The 8,799-nt window shown below is 57.3% G+C and overlaps 1 protein-coding gene across 2 annotated transcripts; it reads right to left on the bottom strand.

The window, feature by feature from the left end:
• Positions 1 to 1,187: 1,187 nt before the first annotated feature.
• On the bottom strand, positions 1,188 to 4,124 carry ARHGDIA (Rho GDP dissociation inhibitor alpha). 2 transcript variants are annotated; one of them, XM_082603063.1, is made up of 6 exons: positions 4,019 to 4,124; positions 2,272 to 2,488; positions 2,080 to 2,163; positions 1,741 to 1,817; positions 1,591 to 1,654; positions 1,188 to 1,463 (listed from the first exon to the last, which is right to left on the bottom strand). In XM_082603063.1, exons 2-6 carry the CDS (start codon positions 2,459 to 2,461, stop codon positions 1,264 to 1,266), a joined length of 615 nt encoding a protein of 204 aa, XP_082459189.1. In that variant the 5' UTR covers positions 2,462 to 2,488; positions 4,019 to 4,124; the 3' UTR covers positions 1,188 to 1,263. The 2 variants fall into 2 exon arrangements, with proteins under 2 accessions (XP_082459189.1, XP_082459190.1); XM_082603064.1 differs by lacking the exon at positions 4,019 to 4,124 and adding an exon at positions 3,338 to 3,696.
• Between the last annotated feature and the right edge of the window lie 4,675 nt (positions 4,125 to 8,799).

The raw sequence follows: 8,799 nt of genomic DNA, 5'->3' as shown, positions 1-8,799 counted from the left end.
CACCTGGCCCCTGGCCGGCCTCTGGGTGCCCTGGGGTAGCAGAGGAATGGGGCCCCACTTCCCCTTTCCCACCAGGAGACGACCAGCAGACACCCTGGCTCCTTAGGGGGAGTTTATTTCCCGGTCAGAAAAGGAGAAGCAGGACAGGCTCTTGTGCGTTCTAGGCCCGGGCCTGACCGGGGAGGGGTAGGGTTGGGTGGGGGGCACAGGGGACGGCTCCAGCTGTGCAAGCTTGGTCCCACAGTTGTCCTGGCTGGGTCCTGGTTGGCCTGCTGGGGATGGTGGCACCGAGCCTGGGGGCAGAGGCAGGCCAGTGGGCCCAGAGGACGGCACATATGGAGGCAATAAATACCGACAGGCCAGGCACATGACTGCAGGCCGGCAGGCCCAGGGAGGACAGGTAAGGCTTGGCCACTGGTTTTGTCTGCTGAGGGCTCTCTCTCTTGGGGCCGTGGGCTCTAGGCACTGCCCACCGGGACAGAGAAGGCAGAGGTGTGAGGACACCCAGCCTCCCAGATGGGACTGGAGACCGCTCAAGATTTGGCATTTGGCTTTCCCAAGCCCCTGGAGCCGTCCCCGCAGCCCTGGCCAGGGGGAGGGGGACTGGCCAGGCCCACGCAGACCGGGGAGCAGCAGCAGCACATCCCACACACCTTCTCGGGCCACGGGGATCACAGACGGGGCAGGGACTGGGGGAGACCACATGCTCATGCAGACACGGGGTTAGGAGATTAGTGACGCCCCCTCAGCACACGTTCCACATGTTAAGGCATCATGGTTAGACGGTTACTGACAGCAATGGATGGACTGACCGGGGAGAAGTGAAAGCTGGAGGACGACCGGCCCAACGAGGCCCCACGTGGTACACCCCACCCCCACCAGGAGGGCGTGCCAGAACACGAGGTGGGGCAACAGAGAAGGCCCAGGGGACCTGAGCCCCTCCTGCAGTGCCTGGCTCCCTTGCCAGGACCTCAGGTCGGGTTAGGGCGGTGGGGGAACCTCAAGGGATACAGAAGGGGAGGTGTAGACCTCCCTCCCCACAGCACAGGCGGAAGCAGCAACAACACTAGACCACCGAGGAGGCTGGGGCCAGCAGGCTGGAAGGGTGGAGGAGGGACAGACAGGCCGGCCAGGAGGCAGACCAGGGGGGAGGGGCGGCAGCGTGGGCGGGCCCTGTCAGCACTTTGGTCTGGGGTCGGGAGGGGTGGGGAGGGGCATGTCCGTCCTTCCGTCCGCCCGCCCTGCCCACCTCCCAGCCTCGGCTCAGTCCTTCCACTCCTTCTTGATGGTGAGGTTCCACTCCCAGGACAGGTGGTCAGTCCTGTCGTCGTCTGTGAAGCGGGACTTGATGTTGTAGCTGCCTCGAGCCAGCATGCCCTTGGGGGCCTCCTCCACGGGGGTCAGGAACTCGTATTCCTCCGCTCGAGGCCCATAGCTCCCCACCATGTAGTCGGTCTTGTCAACTGCGATGCAGAAAAGGCGTCGCTCAGGGAGCAGAGCTGGGCGTCTCCTCTCTCCCTCCCGATCCCTGAGCCCCTGGGTGGCCACCTCCCTCCTGGGGGCTCGGGCCTGGCGCCCCGCCTCACTCACTCTTAACGCCTTTCCTGTACGTGTGCTGGATGTACTTCATGCCGGACACGATCTCTCGGTTCACCTGCAAGGAGGCACCCCAAGCAGGGCTCAGCCAGGATCCCCAGCCCCAGCCCCAGCCCCTGGCACCTCCCTGAGCCTCCTCCTTACCCGGAAGGAGATTTTTATCCTGTATTCCACACCCTCCTTCAGCACAAAGGACTGCTTCTTAAAGCTCTCCAGATCACCTGCATTTGAGAGGAACGCCACACTAGGAGGTTCAGCCAGGGGAAGCCTCTGGCCCTGGTGGGGTGCCCCTTCCACCCGGCCCCCCCCATAACCCTCGGCAACCCAGACCTAGACCACACCAAAGCCAGAGCCTTTTAAGACCACTTGGCTACACTTCTTGTGCTCCCCACAAGAGGGCGCCAGCACCCCAACAAACTATTTTTAGGGGAAGCAGCAGGGCGCCTGGCAGCCCCAGCCAGGAACCTCAGAGATGCCACTCACCTGTCAGGTCCAGCTCCAAGGGGCCCGGGGCCGTGCTACAAACCAGGATCAGTCGGGTCACCACAACATTGGGGACGTTGGGGTCTGCAAAGTGACAGCAAGTTAGAGTTTCACCAGTGGGGGAAATAGTAGCAAACACCCAGAAAAGCGACAGGTGTCCACACACACACACACACACCAGGGCCCACTCACCAGCGGACACGGCCACACGGCCCAGCAGGGCCTCCTTGTACTTGCGCAGACTCTCGTCGTCCTTGTCCAGCTCCTGGATCTCCTGGATGCTCTTCTGGGCCGGGGGCTTGTAGTTGACCGAGTGCTCATCCTCCTCGTTCTCAGCCGCAATCTGCGCCAGCTGCTCGGCTGTGGGCTCCTGCTCAGCCATACTCACCTCTAGCTAGGTCTGGGACACCTGTGGGCAGGGTAGCATGGGCTGTGGCATCTCGGAGGGACCCACAGTGCTCCTCCTCCTGCCCCTCTGCAGGCCCCCCAGGTGATCTGCATCAGATCTCTGCAGGTGGTCAAGCCCCCACCTGGGCCCAACGAGAGGTGCACCTTCTGTAACAAGAAAGCAACGACAGCCAGAACTTTGAAAAGGCCCCAGACACTGGCTCCTGAGGCCCAGAGGGGCCACACTTACCTCCTTGCCCTGCCTACCTCAGGGGTCCCGACCACAGGTCCAGCACCCAGAGCTAAATGGAACCTGCAGCCTGCTCCTAGGGGAGACCAGGCACAGCTCCCCTGATGCCCAGGAAGCAGCAGCAACCTGGTCCCACCAGGCAACATCAGGACCAAGTCCTGCTGCTTATTCTGAACTGCCCAGGCCCTTGCCTCAAGGGACCCCTCCTGCTGGGTCCTCTCTAACCAGAGAGTTCCTTCGGACACGTCCTAGCTGCAAACCAAGACTTTGTGCAAGATACGGGTCAGTTCTGTCTCACCCTTCAAACACAGGACTCTCCTAAGGCTCAGATGACAGGGCCAACCTCAGTCTCACAGGTAAGTCCTAAAATGGCATGAGAGACCCTAAGTGTCTGCCAACCATATCTCCAATTGTGAGGGTCTGCGACCTAGAATTTGCGAACCGCTGCAAACATGTGGTAGTCTCAGGACCCTCATTCCGGACCCTGCCCCAGAAGAGCCCGCAGCAGTGCTGACAAAGCGAGGAGCAGCGACGGGGCAGCCACTGGGCTTCCTTCGCTAAGGATGACCGTCGCACCCCCTAGAATCCCTGAGGAGTATCTGAAACCCGCTCAGATCTGACCTGGAGGTGCAGGAGGTGGGTCAGGGCCACCAGTTGCCAGTGAAGATAGCCAAGGCCAAGGCCGGGACCCGAGCGAGGATCAGATCTTACAAAGGGCCGCTAGGGACCCGGAACCGCCCGGCCGCCGCAGGCGGGGTGGGGCCGGCCCGCTTTTCCAGACCTCCCTGCTGCTTCCTCTGGAATTCCTCTACAAGGCTCACGCCCTAACGCCACTCAATCGCGGCCGCAGGCGACAGGATCCTTTAAGTGCGATGGCGCGGCCCGCACTTCCGCAGGGCCTGCAATCTGGGCCGGGCGCGGCCCGGCGCGTGGGGTGGGGCGCGGGGACCTCACCGCCCAAGGGAAGGGGCGTCCGGCCTGGCCCGGGCCCGCGCGCACCAGCGGGGAGGGGGCCCTGGGCACGAGCGGCGACCACAAAAGAGGCCTGCACAGCCCCCGGATCCCGCCCCCAGCACCCAAGCCCCCGCCTCCGGATCCCAGCGCCCCCGACCCGCACGTGGGCCCGCCCTACGCCCGGGCCACCGCCCGCTGTCAATGCCGCCCCCGCCCGGCGCAGACCCCTCGGCGGGGCTGGCGGGCGGGGCTGGCGGCGAGAACAAAGGCGCGGCCCCGGCCTCCTCCCCCGCGGCCGCCCCGCCTGCCGCGCCCACCGCGATCGCCAGCCCCGCCGCCCGCGCTCACCGGAGGATCGTCCTCGCCGCTCTCGCGCTCCCTCCCGCACAGAATGACGAACCTTGCCGCCCCGCCCGCGCGCGCCCGGCCGGCCACTTCCGGGGTCACGCGACTTCCGCTCGCGACGGGCGGGCTGCGGAGAGCGCATGCGCGCGGGGCCTGGCGTCAGCGTGCCGCCGCCATCTTGCGGGCACGGCCTCGTGGGCGCGTTCCGCGTGGGCGGTGCGACGGTGGGGATGTTTGCGGAGGCCTATCCCGTTGGGGGTTTTACGCCCTTTGCCCCAGGCATTTTTTGGACCCGGGCATCCCCAGGGGTCAGCCCGCAAGCTGAAGGGGCGGGGCAGTGTCACAGTCTCGCTGAGCCCCACGCGGAACGCGGGCGCGGCGTGGCATTTCCGCGAGGTGCTGGAACGCGCGTCTGTCAACTGGTGCGTCTTCCTCCACGGCCACGCCTCCTTCTTACCGCCGGACGTTCATCCGCGGGTGTCGGCCTAGCGCTCCATTCCAGGAGAGGGTGTAGGTGCGCCTGCCGAGCCTTTCGTTCCTTCCAGACCAAGTCAGCATGTGGTCGCCCTGCCAGGAGCTCCTGGCCCAGACGCCACGGCCGACCCGGGTTTTCCAGCCTTGTGGCGAGTATCGGACACTTGCCCATGCGCTCAACCCGGGAGCATTTTGCAGCTCCAGGCGGGGCCCATGATTTGTGACCAATGTGGCGGGCCTGGCGGAGCCCGCGCCGCCAGTGCCCGCCGAGCACCCCGCTTCCTCCTCCTCCTCGCGAGGTCTGAGCCCCCAAATGTTCAACACCAGAATCATCACAAACACACACCCCTAGATGGCGCGTAGGAGGGCCTTTTAGGCCATAGAACTTAATGCGAAGTACTGACCTTGGTATCTTTTCGAAATGTCTTAACTTTTGATGAGTATCTGCGAGTTTTCTGTATCTAAGAGTCTCGCTGTCCCCTTTACGTGTAGGAAGTTGAGTTGACCAAAGACAGAGCATTCCAGTATGGTATTTATTCGGTGTGTGCTTCTGAGGCTTCCTGCCACTGAAAACCGCGATGCTAGAGCCAGCCGTCCTGCTGCACTGCTGAATCGCTGGTTGAGCAAAAGTTTGCTTTCCCATAACCCAAGTGCTTTTTGAAAAATACCAAACTTGTTATGTTAGTCACCTATTGCTGGGTAAAAACGTACCCTGGAATTTAGCAGCTTAAAACGACCAACATTTACTATCTTGAACGAGGATTAGGGAGCTGCTCTGTGGGGTGATTCCGGCTCCAGTCTTGTGAGGTTGTGGTTAGCTGTGAGCCTGGGACCTGGTCTCAAGGATCTGCAGCGGGCTGTTGGCTGGAGGGTTTAGTTCCCCGCTGCCTACAGCTTCTGGCCTCTCTATAAGGCAGTTGGCGTCCCCCAAGTGAGGCCTCAGAAACAGAAACAGAGGGTCTTCCCTGGTGGTCCAGTGGGCAAGATTGCACTCCCAATGCAGGGGGCCAGGGTTCAATCCCTGGTGGGGGAACTAGGTCCTGCATGCACAACTAAGAGTCCTCATGCAGCAACGAAGATCCTGCGTGCAGCAAGAGAACACAAGCCAGGGAAACAGCAAGTGCCAAAAACAAAGCTGCAGTGTCCCTCACAACCTAGTGTCAGAAGTGCCATCGCTTCTGCTGTCTTCTGCTGGTCAAACGGACCTTCCCCAGTACAGCGCCGGAGGAGAGCACAGGAGCATGAGGACAAGGAGGCGGCCCACCACATGGACCAAGGTAGAAAGAATGGGATTATGAAGCCCAGGGGACCTATCACCAGCTACAACAGGTACCCACCAGCTCATGTCCAATCCTGTGTCATGTGTGCCCTAATTCCCTTAACACGTGCAGCAAGTTTGAAGCAAACGTCAAATGTCATAAATATTTCCGCGTGTATTTATTTCTAAAGAAAAGGATCCAGACTTCCCTGGTGGCACAGTGGTTAAGAATCTGCCTGCCAATGCAGGGGACACGGGTTCAATCCCTGATCTGGGAAGATCCCACATGCTGCGGAGCAACTAAGCCCGTGCGCCACAACTACTGAGCCTGCGCTCCTAGAACCCATGCTCTGCAACAAGAGAAGCCTACGACGTGGTGAGAAGCCTGCACACCGTGACGAAGAGTAGCCCCTGCTCGCGGCAACTAGAGGAAGCTCATGCGCAGCAACGAAGACCCAACGCAGCCAAAATAAATAAATAAATTAATTAATGAATTAATTTAAAAAAAGAAAATTAAAAAAAGAAAAGGTTCCTTTGGGAGTAAATAATAGCAGTACAGTCTCCCACAAACCACTCCAGGACTTCCCTGGAGGTCCAGTGGTTAAGACTTCGCGCTTCCACTGCATGGGACATGGGTTCGATCCCTGGTCGGGGAACTAAGATCCCATGTTCCCACATGCCACGTGGTGCAGCCTAAAAACAAACCACTCCAGACGCAGTGGCCTGGAGCAGCAGTTTATGGTTCTCTCCTATTCTGTGGGCTGAGGGCTGGGCTTTCTTTCGTGCAGTTGTAATCAGCTCGGTCGCGCTGCAGCCACAAAGACTGGCTATGAAGACTGGCCGTCAAGATGGCCCCATTTCAACAGCCTGGGCCGCTGGCCCGAGGACCGCCCACACAACTCCCATGGGATTTTGGCCGCTGGACTCCAAGAGCAAATGTTCCAAGAGGCCTGTCTTCTGTGAAGGAAGGGCAGGTGAGAATCAGGAATGGAGATGTAGGGAACAGTAGCCAACATTCAATTCACGAATCACTCAGGTTATTACACATGGTTACAAAGTAGGGAAAAGGGGGTAATGAACCATTCAAGTCACTGGGCTTAGTGGGATCTTCTTAAGGAACAACAGTTACCCCCTGGGGGCGGGGTCTTCACTCTATCAGTTGTTCCTTCTCTTCCAGTGACATACATCATCCATCAAACTTCTTTTTTTTTTTTTTTGCCGCCGTGTAGCTCGCGGTTAAAAGGGCCGCCGCCCCGGGGGGAAGACGGCCCCAGTTATGCGTAAGCGCCTGCTGCTCTGGCGCTGCAGCCTGACCCCCGGCGCCACGCGCAGGCGCGCCATCAAACTTCTTATCTTTTTTTTTTTTTTTTTTTTTTCCGGTACGCGGGCCTCTCACTGCTGTGGCCTCTCCCGCTGCGGAGCACAGGCTCCGGACGTGCAGGCTCAGCGGCCATGGCTCACGGGCCTAGCCGCTCCGCGGCATGTGGGATCTTCCCGGACCGGGGCAAGAACCCATGTCCCCTGCATCGGCAGGTGGACTCTCAACCACTGCGCCATCAGGGAAGCCCCAAACTTCTTATCTAAAGTAACACTCTTAGTTTATCACTTAAGATACTCAGGGTGCTACAACAGACATTTCGAAACAATTAACATGGACGTTCATGTTGGCCAGTGTGACTCCATTTTGAACTACATAACATGTCTTAACATAGCTTAAATCCTACAAGTTTCACACAAGATGAGTAGGAATCATAACAGAAATCACATCATAACAGAGTTAGATTCCACCTCTCAACGGGAATAGAAGCAAAGGATGTGTGACCCTCTCATGTAAAACACACTCTCTGCCTCCCAGGACTCCCAGAAGTCTCATTCCATCATGGCTTCTGGTCAAGACTGGTGAGGGTGACGCTGGGGGGTGTGGCTTCTCTTAATCTGAAAATTGGGGCTGAAGACCCAGAAGACCTGCTTTGTGGCACCAGACGAAACAATTGTCTCACTCCCTGACCTTCAGAATCTGTGACCATAGTAAAATGTGTTTGTTTCACACCACATTTTGGAGTAATTTAAAGAGCAGTAGGTAACCTGGAATACCAACCAAGAAAATATGACAAATTCTTAAATATCATTAAAGATCTAACCAATATTTTCCTTGATTGTACTGAGTTCTTTTACTTTTTGTTAGAGCTTCATACATTGCATTAGTTGTGTTAGGGTCTTCTTTAATAGGATCATCTTCTCTGCTCTGTACAGTGTCCTGTTGAAGGACCAGAATCACTGGTCCTTAGAGTCTCCCACAACTGGGACTGGCTGGCAACACCATACCCAGTGCTGACATTGTGTCCCTGCCCTTCATCCTTTCCGTAGGTGCAGGTTGGACCTGCAGGAACTGGACCCCTTGGAATGTGACATGTTTCTGCACCATCACAAGGGAGGAATGACGCTGTTTTGAACCTTTTATCAAATTAGCAAAGAACCTAAGAGATGTGACATGCATGGCCATGCCTGGAACGCCCAGCGGGGCTGGGGAGGGCTATGAAAGTACACTTTGAACCTTAACAGAATTCTGAGGAAAGAACCATGGCTGTGTGCAAAGGTTTAGTTGCAAGGACATTTATTTTGGCACTTTTACAATATCAAACGTTTTCATAACAGGGATCTGAAAAGCAGAGCAGATCACTGAGCAGCCCCAGAACATCTACACTGTAGTAAATATTAATATATATTAATTTAAAAACCCTGTGATTCAATTACTGAGCCTGCGTGTCTGGAGCCTGTGCTCCGCAACAAGAGAGGATTCAATAGTGAGAGGCCCGCGCACCGCGATGAGGAGTGGCCCCCGCTTGCCTCAACTAGAGAAAGCCCTCGCACAGAAATGAAGACCCAACACAGCCATAAATAAATAAATAAAAATTAAAAAAAAACTGTGATTAATTAAAACTTCTTACATTATTCAAATAAAAATATTTAATGACATAGAAAGGCAGCTTTGCTGAGGTATAATTTACAAAATCCACCCAGTGAAAGTTTACAATTCAAGAATTTTTTAGTA

The sequence above is a fragment of the Mesoplodon mirus genome (assembly GCF_964341445.2).
Source record: "Mesoplodon mirus genome assembly, chromosome: 18".
In the NCBI taxonomy this organism is placed as follows: Eukaryota; Metazoa; Chordata; class Mammalia; order Artiodactyla; family Ziphiidae; genus Mesoplodon; species Mesoplodon mirus.
This window is presented reverse-complemented; position numbering and strand designations above follow the sequence as displayed.

What these genes read in the sequence shown, in the direction of transcription:
- ARHGDIA (XM_082603063.1), bottom strand. Translation starts at nt 2,461, where the DNA reads ATGGCTGAGCAGGAGCCCACAGCCGAGCAGCTGGCGCAGATTGCGGCT. An exon ending in CCGTGTGGCCGTGTCCGCTG is followed by an intron (nt 2,164 to 2,271) that starts GTGAGTGGGCCC and finishes GTCACTTTGCAG; the next exon opens with ACCCCAACGTCCCCAATGTT. An exon ending in GGATAAAAATCTCCTTCCGG is followed by an intron (nt 1,655 to 1,740) that starts GTAAGGAGGAGG and finishes GCCTCCTTGCAG; the next exon opens with GTGAACCGAGAGATCGTGTC.